We start from the raw sequence: 26,321 nt of genomic DNA, 5'->3' as shown, positions 1-26,321 counted from the left end.
TAAAATGTGATCATGCAGTAGCTCTGGTGGTTACAATGAACCAATCTATATGTTCTTTTTTTTACCCAGAATCTTTCTCTGATAATTTTAGTTTACTGCTCAGAAATAAGGGGGGTCAATTTTCCCTCTGTGTGTCCTTTCCTGTCAATACTCGCCACCATAACTGTGTCTGGCTGACCGGGTCTCTACAGAGCAACCAGACATGGTGGCGCCTCATATAGTGCAGACATGATTCAGTGACATGTCAATGCAAACGTGTGCTTGTTGGCTGTTGTTGATCCATGATTGGCCTATTAAACTTCTGGGTTTCATGTGCACTGATTTCAAGTCTTATCAAAAAGAGACTAGAACCGAGGTTGAGGTCAGTGAGTAAGAGGTTATCTACATACAAAAGCCAGATCCTGACTTTTTTTTTTTTTTTTTTTTTTTTTGCAGCATGGATGGTGGTGAGCTTTTTAGTCGAATCCAGGACAGAGGAGACCAGGCATTCACAGAGAGAGGTAATATGCTTGTGTTGATGTAAAACAATCAGCATTTGTTACAATGCTGCTGTATTTTATTACATGATTACATAGCAAACTGGTTCAAATATACCACTGCACACAGACATATACAAGTGGCACATGCTAACACCTGCTAAATATAAGTCCCACCTTAAGGTCCACAACATCATGCATGACTTTTACATTTGCTGCTCCTGGCAGTGTTGAGATATATGGCCAGTATGCCTGCTAGTTAACGCAACACTCAAGTCACATGTAATTTATGTAAAAGAGCTTTTTGTCTCTTTATTTTAGAGGCATCTGACATCATGAAGAGCATAGGAGAGGCCATCCAGTTCCTGCATGCAATCAACATTGCACACAGAGATGTGAAGGTTTGTGTCATAACTTTGTATTATTTTCAACAATCAGTTTCCTTGCCCTTTATTGAGAAATTAAAGCAATCTGGGAGGGGAGTTTAAATGACGACTTCCATAGCAGTAACTAACGTCATTCTCTTTTTTTCCCTTCTGGCTGGCTTCCCGAATCCTCCCTGCAGCCAGAGAATTTACTGTATTCCACGAAGAGGCCCAGTGCCCTGCTCAAACTCACAGACTTTGGCTTTGCCAAGGAGACCACTTCACACAACTCTTTAGCTACTCCCTGCTACACGCCCTACTATGTTGGTAAGGATCGGTTTGTGTATACTCTCCACTCGTTGCTTACTAATAAACAGCTAAAAATGTCACATAACACATTTCTCTACCCTTTTATCCCTTGCTCTCCCCTTTATTCCTTCCTTTCTGTCTGCAGCTCCAGAGGTTCTGGGCCCAGAGAAATATGACAAGTCATGTGACATGTGGTCGTTGGGTGTCATTATGTATATCCTGTAAGTCCTTTGTTTTTTTTTTGTTGTTTTTTTTTGGCAATATCTCTGAACCCTTCATCACATAAGATTAATTATTGCTATAACTAATATTGTCTTTTTAAACCTTCAACAGGTTGTGTGGGTACCCTCCTTTTTATTCTAACCATGGTCTAGCCATCTCTCCTGGGATGAAGAAGAGGATCAGGATGGGCCAATATGAATTTCCCAACCCTGAATGGTCTGATGTCTCAGAGGAAGGTAAGGCAGTATTTATGTATATGGGCACTGGAGGTATTGAGTTTAAATGTGGTGAACTGTTGCGATTTCCTGAAATTATTCGAAAACCAAATTATGTGAAGAAGTACTTTGTTTATAAAGAAATGTATCACTCTTGTAGTATGTGACAATTCAAGTGTCAGTTATTGGGTTGACTAACAGAGGAGCACCTGCTGTAAATTGGTCTTAAATTAATATACTTTCATACAAGTCAGAAATAACATTTCAGCACTATTATATTTTCACAAGCTCCTGCAGGCACTCTTTATAAAACGTCTCACCGAAACATGACAGACAAACTGGCCTTTTGGTCTTAACTCTCAAACTTCAAAGAAATTGAAACTGATGCAGGTGTTCCACCTCCTATTTGCTGCCATCAGCCACATACACTACAATTGAAAGTGATGTCTTATTTCTTGAGTAATACAAAGGTGTGTATGGGTATATGTGTGGAACTACAAAAGAGGCTGATGGGTTGTACTTACTGTAATACACTACTCAAGAACCAGTGCAATCCTTACTGTCGAGGTGCGCTATTTCCTTGGTTGTCAAAGGTCGCTGTGACCTCACAAAACAAGATTTTGGCCATAACTCAAGAATTGATAACGATATTTCACAGTTGGTCCGGCAATGAATTGGTCACACTTTTGACTCAAAAGTCAAGGTTACTGTGACCTCAAAATGACCTTGACAAACACTTTGGTTATAACTCAAGAATTGATGCGGTAATTATGACAAAATTTCACACAGATGTGTAATGGGTTACAACAATGAAGTGATGACATTGTTTACCCAAAAGGTCAAAGGTCAACTTCACTGCGACATCATATTGTCCTTTTTTGGCCATTATTCAACACCATAACTCAGGAACAGAAGGGGAGATTGTGACCATATTTCACAGTTGGTCAGTGGACACTGACACTGATCAACTGTGAACTGACCACTGTCATTGCGACCTCAAAATAAGTTTTTAACTATAATTTAAGAATAAATTGGGCGACTCCAGATTTCACACACACGTTGACTGGGACAACACAATGAATAAACAAATAACTAGCACAGTACGGGCTTTCCTCCATCTCGTCCATTCTGCCTTTCACTTCCTGACTCATTCCGAATTTCTGAATTCCGAGCATCATCGGAATCATGTGACTGCAAACAACATATTGGAGCGCGCCTAGCTTATTGTAATCCTGTGAGTGAGTTCCACCTACAGCTCACAGAGAGGCTTCGCATTTAAAAATGCCAGAAGAAAATAAAAGTACGACATTTTGTGTAGCTATACTCTACAAGAATCCATCTTTACACACCGTGAAACTTCAATTAATAGGCTGGGATTTTATTTGCTTAAATCACTGAACTCAACCTGTTTATTTTTGGGACAGGCGTCTATGTGGACGTCTTAAATTCCTTTCGCACAAAACTCTTACTCAGCAAAAATTGGAAATATGGTAAATAATTGAGGAATGATCATATATTCGGACTTTATGACTGCTTCAAAGGAAGGGAGTCACCACCATGCCGGTAAATCTGAATGAATTATACTAAAGGTGCTCATGGTTACCATAAAATGAACTGAACGATTGAATTGTGGAGAATTTAACCGATCTAATGATGCAGCATGTCATGTGAGCTTTAAGAGGTTTTATACATCCAAAGAACTTCTATAAAAACCAGACCCAGCAAGCAATTATTTGTCACAACGTGTAACCACACCCGGCCAGTAAAAGGGACTCAGTGTTTAGTTGGGGCTCTGCATTCTAGTTTCTTTTTAATGATTTAAATAATAATTCTGTTTGCAGCTAAACAACTGATTAGGACCCTCCTTAAGACTGAGCCGACACAAAGGATGACCATCACAGAGTTCATGAATCATCCATGGATCAATGTAAGCACGTACTCTATCATGCATTTTTCTAGTTCACTTTCTGTTTGAACTCAATTGCTCTGGCTGACATCCCTCCAGTGAATTAACATTTGGATGTGTGTCTGTGTGTCTCGCTAAAGCAATCAATGGAGGTTCCCCAGACCCCGCTTCACACTAGCCGGGTGCTAAAGGAAGAGAAGGACGCATGGGAGGATGTCAAGGTTAGACGTCTGGTTCTCTTGCTATCAGTTTTGCTTGTTAAAAATATTGGAAAAGACGGTTCTGCCTGTATGGTAGCTACATTAAATAGTAAAATTATCTGCCTGTGTTTTAAGGAGTTTCCACCTACCACTTATCATGCTCTCAATTTTTGATGTTTTACTGATAAAAGAATCCAGCCAATTATACCAGAAATATTACTATGATTAGCTTAATAAATTACATTGTATACCCCGTGCTAGTTGGTTACTTAATTTACAGTTAATGTTATTTAGTCTTAAAAGGATAAGTCTGGTGTTTTATCTTTTTTTGTCCTCAACAATTTCCCTGAAGAAATATCAGAGATATTGCTTATACCATAGAACTTCATAACTTAAAATAATGTGACTAGTTTCACATTGGACAGACATCATAATCTGGCACCTGCTTAGCTAGTTTGACGAGTGATATTATGATGTATATAGAAAAACAGCAGACTGGTTGGGTAAAGCAAGTGGCGTAATGAACTTCTTTTTCTTCTCTTCCCATTTTTCAGGAGGAAATGACCAGTGCCTTGGCAACAATGAGGGTTGACTACGAGCAAATCAAGATCAAGACCATTGAGGACTCAAGCAATCCACTGCTGACGAAACGGAGGAAGAAAGCCAATAATGTCATGGCGGACCCACAGTCTGCTGCCCACTGAAAGATGCACGAATGCATGCACATAAAAACACAGGTTGTAAAAAGGAAGCAATAATTTGTCGACAAGTGAGCCGCATTGCATGGATTTTCTCAGTGTTTTATTTTTCATGGCAAATTCTAATGTTTTGTAGGAGTGTTTGTTTTTATTACTCTACCATTTTAACAAACCTACCACTCTGCTCTGGCAGAGAGGATGTTTATCTGTGTTTTTACATCAGTGAAGAGATTATGAATTATATAAAAGGAGAGGAGAGGGAATCGGTGAGATCTCCCTCCTCTCCTTTCCCAAATATCAGGTTGTGTATTCTGAGGGGCTTGAATGTTGGAATAAGACATGAAGCCTTAGCATTAGCAGTAGTTCTTTCACCCCACAGCCCTATTCTAGCTCTAACCCCAAACCTGTGAATGTTAAATCAAATGGCTAAATCCCAAAAATAAAAGCAAGGGAAGGTTTCTTTTACGTACGTGCAAATTAAGCAGATGTATTTTGAACTGACAAGTGGAATGTAAGGACTCTGTCCCTGACTGTCGGAATTAGCTGGAAATAGTCACTCATTTCTGGGACTTGAACTGGGAGTGTTTGTCAGGTTCAGTTTGTCTTTGTGAATGTCTAACGGAGGCCTATGCACTCACACAAGGGCCATGTGCCATTCTGACAGAGCACCTCACTCTTGGCCCCTCTCTCCTACCTTTAATCTACGCTTGTTTTTCAGGTACGTAGTTTTAGGGCAGAGAAGGACGCCACGTTTAAGAACAGAAACTGGCTCGACCTTTCTCCTGCATGTAGCTCATAGGAGAGCAGGAGCCAACTGATACTGTATTTTTTCATGGATTTTATGAACATATTAGCATAGGCCTTACTGAGTGTTGCTAAAGCAGAAGATTAGTTTTTAACCCCTTCCTATCATTTGGTTCAGGCTTTTACCAATGTTATGCTTCAGAAATTATAACTGCCAGATTATATTTCAGGTTAATGCTATGCAGATGTATGTGTTTGTCAGCTTGAAAAGACCGCTAGGACCTTTTTGTTAGTGTTGATTTCTGTTTGCAAATGTGTCGGTGAGATGTCGAGCAACAATGGGGAGCATTTGTGTGTGTTTTTGTAAGCAGTAGCACCCTCTAAGGGAATACATGGTTCAGACAGACTGGTCAAGCTCCAGAGGTCTTTCTGAAACGATCACTTCAGTTTCTGTCGGTTGCACCACTTTAACTGTCAGGGGGCTCAGTGGGACTAATCTGGTGCATTGCCAGTATTCCCCAACACTTCTTCTCCACACTTCTGGAGGATTGCTAGGAAGTAGAAAGTACTTAAGAGCTGCTCCTCGTCCCAGAGCAGAATCTGACATACCACCAGCAAGCTGTCATCACATTCAGGCTTGGTGTGATGGTTGGTTTCTCTTCAATGTTCTGTTAATGCAACAGGACACTTCCATGTCACTTGGGATCATGGGAAATGACTGTGTTAATTTTGTTGGTTTGGTCCACTTCACTTTGTAAAATCACATCCACATTACCTGTCACATCGCACCTACAAATCTCTCACTGTAAAAATGTTCATTGAATGTTTGTGACAATGTCCCTCCTGTTATTCTTTTCATCCCTCTCAACACCTTTTTTTGTAGTGGAAGCACAGATGTGTCTGGGGTTTTTTTTCCTATCATTGAGTCTGTTCAGCTCCACCTGCCGTACTTTTGTCTGCTTCAGCTTTGGATTAAAAAACACATAAAACAAAATAGCCTGCTCTCATCTCCTTTTCTGAATATGAAATAACTTTGAAAGTGTAAGAAAAATAGACAACAGGCTGTACATCTCTAGAGGTGACCCTCTTGACTGAATTCTATTGAAAAAGGAAAGAATAACAGGCCTTCAGTAGCACACAGTACTGTACAGCATGTAAAGAATGTGATGGACGACAACAGTAATGTCTTTTTCTATAAAATAGTTTCAAATTTTCAGAAGCTCCTATTGTAGAAATTGTTTAATTTCAAGCAGTTGACTTATTTAAATAGTTAATATCAAAGTAATATGAAATTTCTTGTTTTTATTCTTTGTGTATAATGACAGCAAGTAAATGTAATGAGTTAAAGTGATATTCAGTAGCCTCTCTGTATCCAAATATAGAAAAGAAACTCATTTTAAAATGATCTATAGGTTAAAGTTATCTAGCTGTTTTGGATCTGTGTTGCCAGATAAAGTAAACCTACTATTAAAATTTGAAAGTAATGCAAACGCTTGCTTATGAAAGCCAACTTGTCTACGTGTTACATGTTTGTTACCTATTCTGGATTGTTGGTCATTATTTAAATATCTTGACTAAATCCCGGAAGGAAACAAATATAACATTTAAATTCTGCATGTTTGACCTCTGCTTCTACATTTAGAGAATTTTGTCTTCTCAATCACGTCTCCAGCTATGACTCAAGTTGTCGGGTCGGCTTGGGATTTGTGGCTTTGACACGGAGTACACAGACTCAACTCGTGACAATCATACTTGCTAGCATGAGTGACTCCTGGAATATACGCATTTGCGTAGCAAAACAGTGGTGGCACTGAGTCAACACGAACATTTGCCAACACTGGGTTGTTGAGAGTTTCTCGCCAATGCATAAGGTTATTTCTCTTCAGGTGTTAGGCATCCGTAGGCCTTCAGCTTCCAGCTTTGAGTGTGATGAAACCTACAGTCATCTCTCTCAGCCGTGTGTCAGGTAAGTGAGAAAGGGGTTAAATGGGGCTTCAGGGGAGTCCCTTGTGATAGTAGTCCTGTTGAGGTTCTACCCCCTTACCACTCCTACAACAAACCTCAGGACACAAACCCACATGCTCTCCACAGAAGGAGGAAGGGCCCTGTACCCTTCAGCATTTTGTTGTCTGAGAGGTGGGAAACAGACTACGTGGTATAAAACAAAGAGAGGTTAGAGGTTCATACAACATGTAGCTTCCGAATTAATCACCAAGTCATCTTCTCAACAGTTTTGCATCATCAAAGGAAAATTGCACAAGACATTAATTAATTCACAATCACAAATACAAGTGATAAACTCATTTTTCTAGGTTGGAAACTGAAACCTGTTAGCGTAAACGTGCCTGTCATTACTGTGTACACCTTTTTTTTTTTTAAGGTGTGGGGAAATATGAAGGATGGAGACTCAGCTGAGCTGGTGACAGCTCAGAGTTCTTTGAAGTGGCATGCCATCCTGATTCTCACACACAAACACACATCCTCTCAGACAAGATGGAGCTGGTTAACCTGTCCCAGGCAAGGCAGCAGTAGTGAGTTACCGCACATTACTTACGCAAGAAACTCACAGCTCAGAGTGAACCTTGGCAAGGTTTTCAGACATGATCAAATGGAAAGCCTTTCGTTGTCAGTTTTACATGTACAACAGCAGTTGCTAGTCTTTCACATGTGCTGGAAATCGGATTGTTCTTACTGTCAAGTACAGCTCCGTGTGCATGTTGTGGTTACTGTGGTTGCTTTGATTTTTTTTTCTCTTGAACAAACAAAAAACATGCTTCAATTTTTGTGGGAACACATCCTTCATTGTCTTCTAAGAAAAGTTGTACGTTTATATGAATACATACAGTAAAAAGTATGCTGTACTGTTTGACACGGAGTAGCTCTGATAGAATGAATGGGGTCTAGGCTCCTCATGTAAGAGCATTTTGCCATTAATTGTATAGTGTGTAGAGTTGCCTTCATTTAGTGCCACTGATGTTTTTTCAGGTCCTTTGATACTCACATAGAGAACATAAATATACATATGTGCCAATAAGAAATTACTAATAATAATAAAATGGACTATACATTATCCAAGTTGGTACCAAACGGAAGTGGTAATAAGAGGGGTTTTTTCTGGCACTTACATGTGCATACTTGAAAAATGTAACCTCCATGTTCAGGAAGTACCCAGAGTGCCCCTTTTTGCACAATGATATAGTTGACTTATTTTGCAGTTGTCTGTTTATATGATTGGTGTTGCGAAATATTATAATGGTAAAATATAGGTCAAATATTACTTTGACACACCTTGGTCAGAGCTTTCATGTGTCCTTTTCCAGTGAAGATACCAAATACCTGACTTGCATAGTGTAAAGTGAACTTTTACTTATCATGGCATGCCATAAGGCTGGACTGATGATACAATACTACTATTTTTCCAGGTGTATTGCATCAGAAGTGATGCAGTGGACGGATATCTTACACTAATTGACTCAGTTCATAATAGAAAGAGTGCGTCACTTGGCACTAAAGCAGCGTCAGCATATTTGAATATCTGTAGCATCTCTATTTTGGAACAATCTGATGTTGTATTTGACTCATCAGCTGTGCATACAAAAAACTTCATTATTCAAAATAGTGAATCAGAACGATTTTTGACAACTTTTGCTATGTTCTATCGCAGGTAACCATGTCTTCAATGCAAGTAAAAAGAGACATCTATAAAAACTGTTGGAACTATTTTCATGTTAACACTTTTAAAGAAATTTAAAGGCACACATCATCATAATAAGGGATTGTATGAAAAGTATTGGAGGGAGGGGGGTCAGAGTAGAGGGAGGGTTAAGTTACTATTATGTTTCTTCAGAGGAGCTTCTCAGATGATCGCAAAGATTCGGAGATTTTACGAATTAGTTCTTTTCGAGCAAATTCCGACTCTTACGTATATTTATTTATTGCAGAAGTGTCATTCTAGAATCATGTTTTTTCACTATTCTAGGAGGAGGGTCCAAAGAAAATATTGATAAGGACTGCCTTGCTTTTTTGTTTAATTAAATTTCAAGATTTATCCCCCCTTCCCACTTTTTTTGTACAGTCCCTAACGATAATTTGCTAGTCTTTTGAAGTAGGCCAAACAGTTTAATCCTGTATATCTAAATAAAGGCAGTGGGGTTTAAAACCCCTTAACTGTTGAGTGGAAAGTGGTGTGCCATGGTACTAGATCCATATTTATTATATTTAAAGTAACCATTTTTGACCATTACCATTATCAATCATCGCGACCATTCAAAATAGTGATTCGACACTTTGCATCAAAGTTCCTATATGACATTTTGGATGGTGTATTAGTTAACGATAATACTGACGACAATGATTGTCACCATTTTTTTTCTCACCTCGCCTCGAAACCATTGCTCTCTGAACAGAATGATCCAGTCATTACACAACAGCCAGACATGATCTCAACCAGCAGCAGCATGTTTACAGATAGGAGATTCAAAACATAAACACTGGTTTGATGGAGACTGAATCAACATTTATTTAAGAATTTTTGTGAATTTAAGAATTGAGTTGACATAACACTGATCAACATTATTCATCTTTAAGGAAACTGCTATCAACATTGGTCCAAAAAAAAAAAAGAAGAAAAAGTCATGCTCTATCAGACAAATGTTATGAATGATATTTTTGCATAAGGTACCGTCATTGCTGGAATGATACTATTCAGATCATCCCACGGTGACTTAGCAAGTGACTGATGAAATGTCTTAGGTCTCTGCACTGAAACTACACTGAGTCAAGTCAGGAATCAGCCAAGTCAGGAAGCTTACTAGAATTGATTTTACTGATCACTTTTAAAGCACATTTGGGTCTGGCCCCAAGCTACATCATGGAAATGTTAACCCCGTATGAGCCAGCTCGCAGCCTCAGATCCTCAGGTGGGGCCCTTCTGGCTGCTCCATAGTCGAGGCTTAAATCTAAAGGTGACCGCGCTTTGCCATCGGGGCCCCTCGGCTGTGGAACGACCTGCCTGAGGAGATAAGGCTCGCAGAATCAGTGCCTTTAAAAAAAAAAAAAAAAAAAAAATCACTTCTTAAAACGCATCTTTATAGACTTGCTTTTATGTGATGTCATCTTTTTATTTGTCTCTTTATTGCTTTTATAGTTTCCATTTGTTTTATTTCCTTTGTCATGTTTTTTAAGTTGTCTTAATTTTTTTGTCTTGCTTTGTTTCACATTTCTGTTTGACTTTCTGCTGTTATATTGCCCTTCGGCTATCCTGTTTCTGCTATGCCTTGTCTGTCAAAGCACTTTGTAAACTCTGTTTTTGAAGGTGCTATATAAATAAAGTTTTTTTTTTTTACAGACACTTGTGTAACTTTGCTTTCAAGAGTAATGCATGTATGTACATTCAAATGGTATTACAGGATGCAGAGCATGTTTTTGTGCCTTTTTTGTTTAAAAAAAAAAAAGTCTTGTTGCTTAGGTATCAATGTATTGTGGAACAGCTGGTGAGTTAAACCCCTGAAAAAAACCTGCAGTTCCCCCTTCTGGCTCTGGCACTATGAGAGAAAGAAATACAATTTTGACATTTTGTTTTAATGCAGGGTGGCTCTATTTTACCCTGTGTGTTAGTTCTGTTTTATGTGTGTCTGCATGTGACTAAGTGAGATTGCTTTTGCATGCACGTGTGTGAGTGCTTGTGCAAGCGTGCATATGCCATGAGGGTGAGGCTGGTTACTTACACTTACTGTAAGTTAAGATACAGCAAGGCTGCTGCTGGTAAGTGATGTATATGGGTCACGTTTGAGGTTAGTGCATCAGCCTGTTGAGTTTACGCTCTAGTTGTTCCCCACATATAGACTGCAGGATGTGATGCATTTAGTGCTCTACCAGTTACCCATTCCTAATAAATGGTAATAAAATCAAAAGTCATTCATTATCAACAATTATCATTTATTCATCTGTAACAATACAAATTTAGTCATAATAAATATAAAAATACATATTATATATGATAAAAAATAAATATCACAGCTTCTTAAGTGACAGTTTTGGTTGTAACTTCATATGTGTAGGACTCAATATGGTCCTAAAACAGAAACTTGTCCTCAGGACAAAAAAGTAAATAGAAGTCTCAGAACAATAAAGACATCAGTTCAGCAAGCTCATAAAAGAAAATCAACATCTGGCAACACTCATACCACTGAAAACAATGGATTGAATGCAAAAGAGTGCAACATTCAGTGACTGTCTTCTTTTTCCTGAGATGAACATGGTCACATTTTGATTAGGGTCAGCAGGTCAAACCAAGGCCACTTGGTTTCCATGCCGTTTAGAAGCCAGATATGTCTCAATGTAGTTAAACAGCAGGTCCAGCTCGCCCATGGCCTTATATACCCCTTTACTCTCCATCTGTGGACAAACACATGGATCACTTTATTAATCTATTAATCTATTTATCTGTCACAATACAAGCATGCACACATGTACACACTGCACAGAGTTTCACAATTGAAGATGAATTTGTGGCACTCACCTGAGTGTAAGTAGAGTTTAGGGTTCTTATGTCAAACTGTTTCTTGCAGAAGAAGTAATTTCTCTGTAAGAGGAACAATGGAAAGATAATGTTACCACAGGGGTTACCAACATTCATTCGATTGTCCTGCCCTGAATCCCCCCCCCATACAGTCCTTCTCAGACCCACTGGTTATTCTTAATGGTCAAAATGCCTTGGTTGGGATTTGGATCTGCCAATCTATTAAAGGAGTAAGGAGTAAGAGTTAGGGCAAGAAACATGGTGAGTAGCATGTCCTCCCTTCTCTTCCCCTTTTGCAAAAACTGGATGCAGCTGCTGCAATTCATGACTAATGCAATGTTCTCAGTTATCTGTCTCATGCCAACACGTGTGGGGAATATTTTAACAGTTTTTGGTTGTTGTCCAGAGTATAAGATGGTTTCGATGGTTTGGCTTTGTCAGACATGAGTTAGTGACAGCTAATCACATGTATTCCTGAAAGGCAGGTACGAAAACAAAAACGTATACACGTGTTTTATGAGCAACAATGCACACTAATAGTCCACTGACCAAATGTAACCTTTCAGTACAGTGCAATACCTGAAAATGATTTTGAATCAGAAACCTCCAGGACTAGTATGTTCCATTTTTTAATGTTGGGACTTCATACTTTAACCTTGGAGGTCCATTTTAATTATGTTCCTGACTAAATATTATTATTAGTAGTATATAACAATATCACAGCGTTTTTGCACATGGACAAGTAAATCATCTTGCGGTATATGGACTGCTGCACATTGCGCACTGAACGTTATGACGGTGCAGTCCCTCATTCGTCCAGGAGTGTTCTATCGTAGAAAAGGTTTCAGTCGTAGTCATCTGGACACTGTTTTCAGAATCAAGACGTTTCGGCTCAATTGTGACCCACAATTGAGAATGACTTCCGGATGGGAGCCGAAACGTCTTGATTCTGAAAACAGTGTCCAGATGACTACGACTGAAACCTTTTCTACGACATTGAACGTTATAAAACTGTATGGGAATCTTCGGCGCGCAATCGGTACGTATTTACATCTTTATTCTCCTGTAGGAATAACAGGCTTGTCAGCTACTTACACATCTGGTGACATCCCTCTTGAGCTCGTCGAAGATCTGCTGGATGGACTCCATGTGCGGCTTTAAGTCCTTGATGTCCTCCGTCACTCCGGCCATGGCTGTGGGCAGAACCGTGCCCAGATAAAACTCCAGTATGCTGTTCATGGTGTGGCAGGCAAACGGGCTCTGAAGGGGGAGGAAAGCACCAGCAGGTTATATGATGTCGTTTAACTCTTTATTGGTGTGCACGATGCTTCGGATTAAAGCTTTTCTTTCTTCTTTTTTTTACCATAATGAATTTACTTCGTGGACTTACTTTAAAAGAGTCATCGACGCTCTGGTCTAGCAGCGCTGTGTCCAAGTCATCGTTTGCTTCCTGAAAACGGAAAAAAGCTTGTGCTCAGTGTGCTGTGAGACAGTGTCAGAGGTGCAGAGGCAGACAGACAGACAGTTGTGAGAAAGTGCAGCATCACCTGGGGACTGACAGGACATAGCTACATGACCACATGGGCGGTGGGAATCTATCCAAATGATGCTGCACTTACTGGCAAGGTACTTGCAGAGTGAAGTGCTGTGCTTTTACTCACATAGAAGTCTCTGATCTGTGAATAGTCCTCTCTGAGCTTCTTGAGCCTGACAGGGAAGCCCTCCACGAAACGGCAGCACTGGTTCTTGCACATGGGACTGCACCAGGCGGTGCTGAAGAAAGACAAGAGAACCAGGACGGACAGGAGGAGAGACCGAGGAGTCATGCTGACAATCTGCTGAAGTCTTGTGGATGTAGAGAAGAGTGGAGTCCTCAGGAGTGCAGATGCTGCTGGCTTAATGGACGTAGAGGCTCTCTGACTTCTGAGAGGAGAAATCTTCTTGGTAGGATCTTGCTGAAGAGCTCAAAAGAGAAAAGTGCATGTATTTAGGCTCTCTCTTGTCTTAATTTATAGCCAAAAGACAGATAGGAGGAGACTGACTGGAAGAGAAACGGTTAAACATGCTTCATACATGCGGGGGATTTTTTTTTTTTCAGAATCATGCATCACATATGGGCTACTCCTCCCATGAGATGTGCTGATACTATTTTTTTCCTTGAGATTTCAAGATCTTGAACTCTCAAGGAAAAAAATATGACATAGCACTTATGGAATTTTGATATGATAATTTTCTATTATCATTATATATGTTTTTAATATTATTTTATATTATTTTATTTATACTGTATACAATATATACTATAAAATTATATAAATGATACATACCATTTCAAGGTATTATTATTTTTATTATTATTGTGTTTTCATTTTACTCTTATTATTATTATTATTATCAGTGTTAGTACTAGTAGTATCAATAATAGTAATATGACTACACAAATCAGTAACACAACAGTACAGTAACATGCCTGTATCCACTAAACTAGCACAGATATAGAACTTATAATAGATACTTAATGTTGGTTTTTAAAATTGCATTAAGTGCAGTAAATCACATTATATTATTCCATGCATACACAATAACAAAACGAGGAAATAGTGCCACCCAGATGGAAATGATATTAAGTTGTGGTTTGAGTTTAATGACGCTGTGGATTCTCTCTTTATGTCAGACATGCGTAATAAGAATGAGGATAGGTGACATCTACTCATCTTTGCTTTTCACTCAGCGTAGGTGATTGGACTCATGGTATTCTTTCAAATTTATACATACATGCATATTTGTAAAAGAAGAAACCATATAGAGAAGTGGTTCAGGACTCTTTGTAGTGGCAGCGTAAGGGGTGTTTTCCCTTCAGTACTTTTTCTGTTTTATGGAATGTCCACTTATCCACAACTAATGTATCTCTGCCTGTTCGGTTTACACTTTGTCTTAGCCCATTTATGTTGGGCAACACTGGTATTTTGAAAACTGTTGTAGGGAAAATCATTCCCAGTTATTATCTCTGCACGATGCAGACTTCACAATCTGTGCAAATAAACTTCAGGATGATTGGTCACAGTTCAAGTTAAAGTTCATTTACCGGATTAAGCTTGTGTCATACTGAAGATAACACATTGTGATTTCACAAAATTAAGCAAATAAAAACAAAGGCATGATACAGTGTGTACAACCAGGCAACACAGACAAATGTGGAAAAACAGTGCACGAATACTAGAATTAAAGGTTTAACGAAAAGGTTTTGAATTTGTTCTTAAAAAGGCCCTACAGTATGGAAGATTTAAAATGCCTGCGTTAAAACAAATCCAACAAAGAAAGTGAAATGCAATATACATTGTAATTCCCTTTTATGTATGCATTTACTGTGTCATAATGAAATAAAAAATATATGTTAAAATGACAATTGTTCAGATTTTTGTCTTTAATAACAGATTGAATTGTTTTTCATTGTGACATGATTTTTCCATGTCACATTAAAATCACAATGGAAATGGAAATACATTGTCACTGCCAAAATGAAAAACAATCAACCATCCAATCACAGCTTTGGGGAATGACCGTGGGTGGGCCTTAATATCGCTGATGGCAGTCATGGCTAGCCATAACTATTAGGTCAGTTTCAGGTGAAACTAGCTATTAACAGATACTCAGGCAGATTCCCTCCTGAGGGCAGGGCTTATGTAACTCAGATTAGCTTAAATTTCCAGTTCCCGTCCAATTTTTTCACAATTGAGAATGACTTCCGGATGGGAGCCGAAACGTCTTGATTCTGAAAACAGTGTCCAGATGACTACGACTGAAACCTTTTCTACGATAGAACACTCCTGGACGAATGAGGGACTACACCGTCGTAGTAGTACATAGTTCGGTGCATGTGTTACCTAGACTAAAAAATATCCTAAGATTCAAAGATTTTAGTCAACATGCATTTGAAATAGTCTTTTGTCAACTCTGAATTTCAAACGTTGTGACAGTTTAGTGTGAGCAACATGGATGTTGAACAAATATTCCACCAGAAATAGTGTTCTGTTGTAGTTTTGCTTATATATAAATAGTATTTGAAGTTATTATTATTTGTCAAACACAGTCAAAACATAAGGAATGCAAAGAAGCAAGTGAAACGAACAGAAATCAGTCTACATCCAGTACAGTTTTTCATTTAAATGTTTCTTTTATTTATCCAGGTCATGTTAAGATTGAAATCTCTTTTTTTTCAGAAATGACCAGCCTGGCCAAGAGGGCAGCAGTAAAACCTTCTTACAACAGTAAATACAAACAACATAAACAGGCCAAGACAACTGTGGCACAGTACAAAATGGCATACAAACTGATGACAAAGGGAGATGGTAATGGTTTGGGATTGAGAGAAGACAAAAAACCATTTGTCAAAGTTGTCCAATTAGTTCCCAGAAAATTCTGGAAATTGCAAAATGCAATTAATACTGGACAAAACTGCACCAATATGCAGAAAATGAGGTTATTTTGCCTGCACATACTAATTACAGGAATCATTCTGCAAATGGCTCAAAATGTAAGAACGAGAACATTTAATTCTAATAACTTGTTATAGATTGCCATGACATGCAATATCTTTTTTTCTTGAGTAGATCTTGTGTATTTAAATATATGTACATATTTTATATATGCACATGAAAGTTCACATGTGACATTAAGATGAGTAAGCAGTAACCAGTTTATGGGAAACCTCTCTGACTTTGGCACTTATTGTGTGTGTGTGTGTGTGTGAGAGAGAGAGAGCTTACATGTCTGCTCTCTTCATTTAGCTGTTTGATTTCATGATTTCACGTGGTTGCAGTTGCATTTTAGATGCTTCTGTCCAGCCTGTGGCTTTGTTTATGTACCACTGAGAGAGACACTGAGAGTCTGCTGTTATGTCATATAGTTTTTTTTTTTTCATAAAGTAACTCATTTTTGTTAGTCAGAGTGCGTCTCCCCCGCACACAACTAATAATCAAACCCAGTGTGCCAGAAGTGACCAGAGAAACTACTGAGTGATAAAACCAACATCATGCGTCAGCAGTCTGTGTAGTATTACTATTACCGTATATAGTGAGATATTTATTTGTACTTATTTGTTATTTCCTGGTGTATAGTCTTTAGCACTAAAAAAGCAAACCACATGACAGTTTTACCTAGGATTCATAGAGTGTGAGATGATTACTATTACTATATATTATTACTGAAAATTGTTTGATTACGTTTTTAGGTCATAACACCAGACTACATTGAACTGTAAGTTAGAAAATGCGTTGATCCAGTGGGGGCTTCATAACAGCAAATCAACACTGCTTATTCTTATCAAGCTGTTTCCTTCAGTCAGCTCTACCAGGAACCAGTGACCCTCTCCATGTCCCGTTCACACTGCCTCCCTCAAAACGGGGCTGAAGTTGAATCACTCAAATCTTATCACTTTGTCTATCTCTGAGCAACAGTCAGCAGAATGTCGTCCGCTTTGGAAATGATCAGGTGCGAATGTGGTTAGGGTATCTCTTTTCTGTGTTCTCTCTAAACTTAGTTTCTGATGTCGTCACTAACCAGTGTTCAGAATCTGCAGTCAGCAATACTGCAGCACAGCATTACCTGAAACCTGACTGTGGATATTATATCTGGTTGATTCAGCCTCCTGTTGGAACATGAATCACAGCAGAACACCAGACTACATTGAACTGAAATGATAAATTGACAGAAATTCGATGTGGATGCTGGTGACTGTTTGCATGATCATCTTGACTGTGAATCCTTGTGCATTGCAGACCAGATAAGCTGCATAATGTCCTGTAGTTATGCCTTTACATTTCCTCCACCTTAAGCAACACATTGTGTGTTGGCACAGTGTACTTGCTTTAGAGGAAATCGATCTGTCTTTACAAATAGATTCACCACATTCCTCTTTCACTTTCACACAGGTCGTCTGTTTGACGGCGGATGGTTGTGTTTTTGTGTGTGTGTCTCACATCGAATCCTTCAGAGAGCTGTTTCTGTTTTTGTTTATGTTGAGTGGTTATTATTATGTGAACATGAATAACAGTAGTAAAGTGTGTGTGTGTGCGTGCTAGTTTTTTAGAGTTGTGTCAATAAGGCTACAAAGAAAAGAGGAAACTATGAAAAATCTGTATGAGGTGTCCTGGGGTCATTACAACAGGGTGACAGCATTCCGCCCAAGCACTGATAGACTCATGCATGAATGGGTGTTGTTGTAACTGGTTGAATGACAGCTGATATCTGGGTGGGCGGATGTCCATCATGAGGATTGTGGAGAACGGAAAAGGCAACATTCTTGGAGTTTCATCTGTGTTTCCTGTGAATGACCTACAGAGACCCCTCTGGACTTCAGATACATTTTTTAGTCATTTAGACTTCCTCCCATCATTGCAAATGTGAGCTGTCCTCTGGTTGGCTGGTGGATTGGAACAACTGTATAGTGACAGATCTTTCAACGCAACTGCGATGGAAATGGTTAAAATATTAGCATGCATATTAGCATGCAAACATGCTAAAAAGATAACCAGAGACCTTCTCAGAAACCTTATCATTTCTACATAAATGAGTAAGCAACATTAGATAAATGTATTGCTGTAACCTGAAACTAAAGTAGCCCTGTCCTTCTGCTGAGCAAGTATCTTTTCTGGAGGAGATGGAACTTCAAAATTCCCTCTCTACACAGTGTTCAGTTTGACCTGGACATTATCAGTAATGTATAAATTAGCTTCAGCTTTCCAGTTCAATCAGTGATTGATACATTCCAGTGTGATGCTTCCAAAAGTGTGATACTTCATTCTCCATACTGTTTTTATCTGTTTGGGTGCAAGTGCGTAAGCACATGCGTGCATATGGCCATTCGCATATGTGCCTGTGATGGTGTTAACCGCACTTATGTAAGCAGTGCTCATTGTGACAGCTCATATTTTCCCATTGTGCTCAAACATCTGAGTGCTGAATTGGTGAAAGTAAAAAATAACACAGTTTCTCAATGCAATTTGAATGATGAATCACAGTTTCATTGTTTTTTATTCACGCCAATTTGGTTCTTGATCTGCTGATGCTCAGATGTGAAGCCATATAGCACCTGGTGTGTGTGAAGAAATGAAAAGAGGAGATATAACCCTCATGGCCAATCATCATGCTGCTGCTGCTGCTGCTGCTGCTGCTGACGACGTTGGTTGTGTTACGTCTCCCACCTGTATTGGATAAAACACTGTGTTTTCATTGATCACCACTAGAGGGTAATAATGCAGAACAGTCATCACTTGTGTTGCACTCTTTGTAGATCTGTTCAAGGCTTTTGATAGTGTTGATTATAATATTTTGTTAAATAATCTGTTTTTCATTGATGATTCTGCTTATATCTGGTTCAAATTTATATATCACTGGTAGAGTTCAGTCTTGCTGATGGTTTCTGTTGGTATATACTATATACATACATTTTATGCTGACAAGAACATCTTGTATGCAATCGGATCCACTGCAAACCAGGCCTTCTCCAAATACAGACCTATTTCACTGATTTAAAGCTTGTTCTAAACTCCAAAAACACAAAATGTTTGCATTATACAAAAGCACAGAGCTTTGATGTTACTACTACTCTGATCCATACTCTTAATGGAAATTCAGCATTATAAGTACTCTTATACAGTTTCTTATACAGAAACAGAGCTTGTTTCTCTTTTATAAACTGAAATGCCATTATACAATCTACTAAACTATCTACACTGGATTCTGCTCCTTTTGCTGCCATTATCACAATCACGGCTGTGAGTTTTATGAAAATGCTGGATGGTTGCACTGATTTCCAGAAAGCATCAGCATACCTGTGTTTTCATGTATAAGGACTTGCTATCTAAGTTGGCAAGATTTGTAGCATCCTTAGTTGAGTTCAAAGTGAACAACCATGACACCGGATCACAGAATAGGTTAACTTTCCCTCAACTCTGGACTGGGAAAGACTGGTTTCCAGTATTATGCACCTCACTATGGGTATAAACTGCAAAACAAATTGTTACACACAAAGTTAGAGACACTTATTCCTGTAGCGGTAGTGTGTGTGTGTGTTTGTGTGTGTTTGATATGTGTGACAGAATTGTTTTGTTGTGACATTACATATAAGTAGTGACATATACAACGTATTATTTTCTCAGATCTGTCTTGTAAAAGAGATATTGATCTCAATGGGACCTCAAACTAACTAATAGTACCTCCTTAAAGGTGATCTGAAAGAAAAAATAAAATCAAAACATATATTTTTAATTGCTGTTAAACAGTGGAAGTTAAACAATTTGTAATTTGTAATATTAACAGTAAAACTCCAGTAAATTCCGGTTGATCTGGCTCAGGGGCCACTGCTCTTTAATCCAAACCTTCCTTCCTTTTCTGATGACGACGATTATGCATTTCTGTTGTAGGTAATACGTGTTTCAGCAATAAAGCCAAAAAAAAGTTTGAAGGAGCTACAGGCCGCAGTATCTGCCGTGCGCAGCTGTTGCCATAGTCAAAATCTCCTGTTCCAGTCGATTTGAACAATTTTGACTTAGCTCTTTAAAACAAATCCAATCAGACATCATTCAATGATGTTTCAGCAATAAAGCGGAAAAGAATAACAGATTTTAAAAAATGTAGGGAAGTTTGAAGGCGCTACATCATGCATCTACAACTAAATTACACATTCTTCTTCTTTTCCTTTCGGCCGTTCCCTTTCAGGGGTCGCCACAGCGAATCATGTGCCTCCATCTAACCCTGTCCTCTGCGTCCTCTTCACTCACACCAATTAACTTCATGTCCTCTCTCACTACATCCATAAATCTCCTCTTTGGTCTTCCTCTAGACCTCCTGCCTGGCAGCTCCAACCTCAGCATCCTTCTACCAATATATTCACAGTCTGTCCTCTGAACATGTCCAAACCACCTCAATCTGGCCTCTCTGACTTTCTCCGAAACATCTAACATGAGCTGTCCCTCTGATGTACTCATTCCTGATCCTGTCCATCCTCGTCACTCCCAAAGAGAACCTCAACATCTTAAGCTCTGCTACCTCCAGCTCTGCCTCTTGTCTTTTCTTCAGTGCCACTGTCTCTAAGCTGTACAACATCGCTGGTCTCAACACCGTCTTGAACACCTTTCCTTTCATTCTTGCTGATACTCTTTTATCACACAACACACCCGACACTTTTCTCCACCCGTTCCAACCTGCTTGCACTCGCCTCTTCGCCTCTTTTCCACAGTCTCCACTGCTCTGAACCGTTGACCCTAAGTACTTAAAGTCCTGCACCTTCTTCACCTCTGCTCCCTGTAACCTCACCGTTCCACCTGGGTCCCTCTCATTGACACACATGTATTCTGTCTTACTGTGGCTAAGCTTCATTCCTCTGTTTTCCAGAGCAGACCTCCATCTCTCTAGATTTTCCTCCACCTACTCCCTGCTCTCACTACAAATCACAATATCATCCGCAAACATCATAGTCCATGGGGATTCCTGTCTAACCTCATCTGTCAGCCTGTCCATCACCAGAGCAAACAAGAAGGGGCTCAGAGCTGATCCTTGATGCAGACCCACCTCCACCTTGAACTCCCCTGTCACACCTACAGCACACCTCACCACGGTCTTACAGCTCTCATACATGTCCTGCACCACTCTAACATACTTCTCTGCCACTCCAGACTTCCTCATACAATAAACTAAATTACACATTAATGTATATTATTGCTGGATTAACCTTATAGGACAAATATTTGGTGTTGTGCCACTATTGACCCCTAACCTACCACCCTCTATGCAGTGACCCTGGGGAACTTTTGGGACCCCCAAGGTCTGGGGCTCCGGGGCAGTTGCCCATTTTGCCCAGTTGGTAAATCTTGCTTCAATGTATATCTCTCCTGATGCTGACAAAAGCGTTAGCCAGAGCTGGAGCAGCATTGCTGCTGTGGCTGAGATGAGAATGTAGAAACATAGCACGAGATTCAGGAAACAGCACATCTGGCCCTCCTGATAAGACAAATAAAGATCAGATTGCAGCAGCTCTCACACACTCATGATACATACTCATATTGAAGTAAACCCCTATATTCTTTTATTTTGGTCTCTTCCTTTCTTTACTACCTCACTTTCTTTACCTCACTTCCTCTCCTCATCACTAATTGACACTTGTTTTCACTTCACTTCATTAGAATACGATGTCAGTGCCCTAAATTCACCCCAAACTCCTCCTCCACCCTCATGAATTAAATACAGTATGATTAATAGGAAACGGTCCTTGGCTGTGATTTGTATGCAGCCTGAGAGGCAGAGCTCAGGGCAGGCAGCAGAATGCCTTCTCTTCCCCTTTTGCAAGAACTGGTTATGCACGCTGCTGCAGTTTAGGAATCACTGACTAATGCAATATTATGACCTGTCCTATGAGCCATCACTGGCCTCTTCCCTCTCTGTCACAGTCAGCCTTTTGTCTCATGTCAAAAAGTGTGGGGAATATTTTGACAGTTTCACATGTATTCCTGAAAGGCACGATAGCTCGGCTGTATGGCACATTGTCGATCCCTGGACTTCATATCCTTAATTTAGAGATTAATTAAATCTTAATAAATTTAATAAATTTTATGTTGCCATGGGCACTCTGCAGTGGTATTTCTCGTGTCAGGTCCTACCTGTTTTTGAGGAGTCAGTTAAATGGCTTTCAAATGTCAATATCATGAAATTAAGTTTCCATCCCTAATAGAGAGGACTGCTGATTGGGTTGCACCAGTTATTCGTAAATCCATTACTAACGCAGCTGGGTTAGTGCTACATGGAAAAATTACTTACATAGTAATCTGTGATCTGGGAAAAGTCCTCTCAGAGCTTCTTGAGCCTGACAGGGAAGCCCTCCACAAAAACGCAGCACTTATAGTTGCACATCGGACTATAGGCGGTGCTGAAGAAAGACAAGAGAACCAGGATGGACAGGAGGAGAGACCGAGGAGTCATGCTGACAACCTGCTGAAGTCTTGTGGATGTAGAGAAGAGAAGAGTGGAGTCCTCAGGAGTGCAGATGCTGCTGGCTTAATGGACATAGAGGCTCTCTGACTTCTGAGAGGAGAAATCTTCTTGGTAGGATCTTGCTGAAGAGCTCAGAAGAGAAAAGTGCATGTATTTAGGCTCTCGCTTGTCTTAATTTATAGCCAAAAGACAGATAGGAGGAGACTGACTGGAAGAGAAACGGTTAAACATGTTTCATACATCACACATGGGCTACTCCTCCCATGAGACTGGTACAACTGATGTAGATCTCAAGAGCTCCAAAGAAAATGTCCCACAGGGCCCTTGATGGGAAAGACCTCAGGTCAACAGGGAGGCTGTTCCATTTGTTAGGAGTCAAATGGCTGAAGGCTAGTATAGTGCTTAGTACAGTGGAGGAAAGCAACTAAATATGTTTACTGTAGTAAGTTCTGTACTTCAGTACAATTTGGGGGTATTTGTACTTTATTTGAGTATTTTGATCTTAAGCGACCTTAAACCTGTACTCCACTACAATTCACAGGGAAATATTGTACTTTTTACTCCACTACATTCATCTGACAGCTATAGTTAATTGCTACTTTGCAGATTAAGATTTTACACTGAAAAATACTATATGATAAGTTTTTAAAATGCAATCCATTGGTAAAGATTAAACCAGTGGGTCCCAAACTTTGTGGCTTGTGACCCCTTGGGTTGGGAACCACTGGATTAAACTACCTAACTCTATCTGAAGTACAGGAGCTATTTTATTGCAGAATGAGTACTTTTACTTTTGATACTTTAAGTACATATTGCTGATAATACTTCTGTACTTTTAGTAGGATATTAAATGCAGGACTTGTAACAGAGTATTTTTTTACATTGCTTTATTGGTACTTTTACTTAAGTAAAAGATCTGAGTACTTCTTCCAACACTGATTTTAGCATGCAGTTCATTTGTAAGTTATTTCCTGGTTTCGGCAAAGATTATATGACCATGAAAAAGCAAACTGACCACATGACTTTCAAAGAACGAAAGTTAGAGTTTAATTTAGCTAGAACTCTCTAGTTTAAGTTTAATTTCTTTCTCATTTTATGATTAACAGCACAGTGAAAAAAGAGTGTTTGACAGAAATAGCCAGTGGTCTGCTAAATAGCAGACAGTGTGGCATCCAGAGAGTATGAGAATCATGTGGGTGGGTGGTTTTGTTCTCTGTGTATCTGCTTTTCTGATTTGATGACGTTACAGAAACATGTTTTGAAACACTCAATGTTTGTAGGTAAAAGTATTTTTTTACTGTTGATATTAAACTATTGTTACAATTAAAAAGTTTAAATTAAACCATGTCTTTAGTCTGCATAATAACATTACAATAGAAGCACTCATACAGTACCCTAACATTATTCTATTTTTGATAAATATAAAAAACAGTCATGTATATTATAAACATCTAATCTAAATATCTTATCATAAATATTATATCAAAACATTCAGTCCACATGTTAGTGGATCACACACACATTAAGTTAATTCAAGAACAAAAAAGAGAAAAATACAATGGCACAAAAGTGATGTGAACACATTTCTAACCATCACTCTGCTTACAAGGAATGTCAGGTCAAGAGTTACATCTTTCATGTTAGCTTAGGGACTCATAAACAGCAGGAACTTTAGGATCACAGCGTTGATTTTGCTGAGCATCCGTCTGATCATATGTGTGTTTTCTGGCTGAGTCCCTCCAGCCACTCCAGCACAGTGTCCAGCTCTCCCACAGCTTTCTTTGCTGCCGGGTTTATTTCCAGCTGCTCAGAGTGAAGGAGAAAGAGAGAACAGTGGATTTAATAATGAGCATAACTGTATAGAGACATTTTTCTGTTTGTTTTGTCTTGTTAGTGGAGTTTGGTTGCTACAGCTAGGGTGATTGTGAGGAGTCGCATCTTTCAAGCCCATTACTTATATAGGCATGTAATATGTTCTATTAACACTGCTAAATGATTCTGACCATAGCACCTTGGCAAAAGTTAATTTATATCACTTTCTTTTTGTTCAGTGAGTGGTTATTCTGCATATTACATACCTTGATAAACTCAGCATGCAGTGAGTCAACTGTTCTCTGTGTTTCCTCTCCACAGTGGCAGTGCTGAACAGAAGGAAGGACAATTACAATTATTAATACAACTTATTGCTGTTTTTAATTAAAGCACATTCTATCGTTGAACAACTAACTTACACATTTGTGTATGTCTCTCCTGATGCTGACAAAAGCGTTGGCCAGAGCGCTGGAGCAGCGTTGCTGCTGTGGCTCAGAAGAGGCGTAGTTGCTGAACACTCTCTCAACGTAGAAACGCAGCACGAGTCGCAGGAAACAGCATGTCTGCCCCTCCTGATAGAGTCACACAAAGGTCAGATTACAGCAGCTCTCACAAATTGTTTTCTCATTTACTGTTCATAAGGGCTTGAGCAGAGAAACATTCAAAATTTGAAATAGAAAATAAGGATGGACAGAACATAACCAGCACTACATGGTAAAAACAATGCAAAGACTCACCTGAACATTCCTAATCAATGTTTTGTCCAGAAATTTAACTCCGATCTCACTGTCTCCTGCTATCTGTAATGCAAAGACCACAGAGAGTAAAGTGATTGCCTGTGTCTGCAAATTAGGGATGGTTAAGGATGAGGTGGCTGCATTTGTTGATTTAGTTAGTGGTTTTGAGAGTGTATCCGCATTAAACTCACCGCATGTGATCGTATGGCAGAGTAATATTTGCGCAGTTCGTGCGTGTGAACATTGACAGAGCAGCTGCCCATATGCAAAGTTCGGCTCTCCACCAGTTTACTCAGACCCAGGAGGAGCAGGCAGAGAGAGCAGCCAAGCAGCATCTTCATCATCTGTTGGGAAAGCTAACAGACGACATTTTGTTTGTTAAAATCTCTTACTTAATAAATGACATAAACAATTAATCAATTAATAAAACTATTTTTTCTGTCAAAAAACTAATATTATAGTAAAACATTCATGTAACCATTTAGAGCATATGAAATGTGCTTAAAAATGGCATAGCATTTGAATATATTCTCCCATCCTAGTTGACTTTCCTATTCTGTTGTAAGTCCATCCAACAAGCAAGCAAACAGCCATTGTGACATTCAGGTACCACCACCATGACCCCGACCAGCACCACCTGTGTGTAGACTCACCTGTGTGTTGGTAACTCAGAGGAAGAGTCCTTGGGAAGATGTGCCTCTCTGTCTCCATGCTGTCTCCTCTTATAGTGGAGTGAGGGGGATTTTACCAGGTGTTGCACAGCTTACACACACACACACACACACACACACACATGCACATGCACACAACTTGGTTTACAGGAGGAGGAAGTATGTTGCAATTAGAGGAACTGCCAGCTGATGTCTCAATACCTGATTAGAAGAAAGGGAAAAGAAATGATTGAACATTTCCTCATCCCTGATGTGTGGTCATTGTAGAGAAACACACCGTCAGTGATGTGCTGTGTAATTATTTAACGAGTCATTTGTTAGAGTGTCGTCATTAATCTACAGTGTTAATTTATTCAGCTGCGTGTTCCTCGCTAAAAAGTACTCACTGCATCATTTGGCTAATGATCTTTTAAAATGTGCTGCTTATATTGTTTTAGGGTGAAACATAAGAAAGTTGTGT

The 26,321-nt window shown here is 39.3% G+C and overlaps 3 protein-coding genes across 3 annotated transcripts in view; 1 reads left to right on the top strand and 2 right to left on the bottom strand.

Moving 5' to 3' along the window:
* mapkapk2a (MAPK activated protein kinase 2a) overlaps positions 1–6,129 on the top strand; it is a 30,410-nt gene extending 24,281 nt beyond the window's left edge. The window contains exons 3-10 of the mRNA XM_044178935.1: positions 436–500; positions 798–877; positions 1,042–1,168; positions 1,296–1,371; positions 1,484–1,608; positions 3,429–3,514; positions 3,634–3,714; positions 4,248–6,129. Coding sequence (XP_044034870.1) covers positions 436–500; positions 798–877; positions 1,042–1,168; positions 1,296–1,371; positions 1,484–1,608; positions 3,429–3,514; positions 3,634–3,714; positions 4,248–4,397 — 790 coding nt within the window. The 3' untranslated portion in view covers positions 4,398–6,129. The remainder of the gene's footprint in view (positions 1–435; positions 501–797; positions 878–1,041; positions 1,169–1,295; positions 1,372–1,483; positions 1,609–3,428; positions 3,515–3,633; positions 3,715–4,247) is intronic.
* Positions 6,130–11,055: 4,926 nt separating this feature from the next.
* On the bottom strand, positions 11,056–15,055 carry il10 (interleukin 10). The gene is made up of 5 exons (XM_044178922.1): positions 13,317–15,055; positions 13,046–13,105; positions 12,751–12,915; positions 11,656–11,718; positions 11,056–11,531 (listed from the first exon to the last, which is right to left on the bottom strand). The coding sequence occupies exons 1-5, from the start codon at positions 13,479–13,481 to the stop codon at positions 11,421–11,423; spliced, it is 564 nt and encodes a 187-aa protein (XP_044034857.1). The 5' UTR covers positions 13,482–15,055; the 3' UTR covers positions 11,056–11,420.
* Positions 15,056–23,554: 8,499 nt separating this feature from the next.
* Positions 23,555–26,152, bottom strand: il19l (interleukin 19 like). The gene is made up of 6 exons (XM_044178909.1): positions 25,844–26,152; positions 25,382–25,546; positions 25,191–25,253; positions 24,873–25,025; positions 24,720–24,782; positions 23,555–24,444 (listed from the first exon to the last, which is right to left on the bottom strand). The coding sequence occupies exons 2-6, from the start codon at positions 25,532–25,534 to the stop codon at positions 24,352–24,354; spliced, it is 525 nt and encodes a 174-aa protein (XP_044034844.1). The 5' UTR covers positions 25,535–25,546; positions 25,844–26,152; the 3' UTR covers positions 23,555–24,351.
* Positions 26,153–26,321: the final 169 nt, after the last annotated feature.

The sequence above is a fragment of the Siniperca chuatsi genome, linkage group LG2, assembly GCF_020085105.1.
Source record: "Siniperca chuatsi isolate FFG_IHB_CAS linkage group LG2, ASM2008510v1, whole genome shotgun sequence".
Classification (NCBI taxonomy): Eukaryota; Metazoa; Chordata; class Actinopteri; order Centrarchiformes; family Sinipercidae; genus Siniperca; species Siniperca chuatsi.
Note: the sequence above shows the minus strand (reverse complement) of the source record. Positions and strands in the feature narration are given on the sequence as shown.

What these genes read in the sequence shown, in the direction of transcription:
- il10 (XM_044178922.1), bottom strand. Translation starts at nt 13,481, where the DNA reads ATGACTCCTCGGTCTCTCCTCCTGTCCGTCCTGGTTCTCTTGTCTTTC. An exon ending in GCGTCGATGACTCTTTTAAA is followed by an intron (nt 12,916 to 13,045) that starts GTAAGTCCACGA and finishes CTCCCCCTTCAG; the next exon opens with AGCCCGTTTGCCTGCCACAC. An exon ending in TAAACTCTACTTACACTCAG is followed by an intron (nt 11,532 to 11,655) that starts GTGAGTGCCACA and finishes GTTTGTCCACAG; the next exon opens with ATGGAGAGTAAAGGGGTATA.
- il19l (XM_044178909.1), bottom strand. Translation starts at nt 25,534, where the DNA reads ATGATGAAGATGCTGCTTGGCTGCTCTCTCTGCCTGCTCCTCCTGGGT. An exon ending in CTGCCATACGATCACATGCG is followed by an intron (nt 25,254 to 25,381) that starts GTGAGTTTAATG and finishes TTTGCATTACAG; the next exon opens with ATAGCAGGAGACAGTGAGAT. An exon ending in CATTGATTAGGAATGTTCAG is followed by an intron (nt 25,026 to 25,190) that starts GTGAGTCTTTGC and finishes TGACTCTATCAG; the next exon opens with GAGGGGCAGACATGCTGTTT.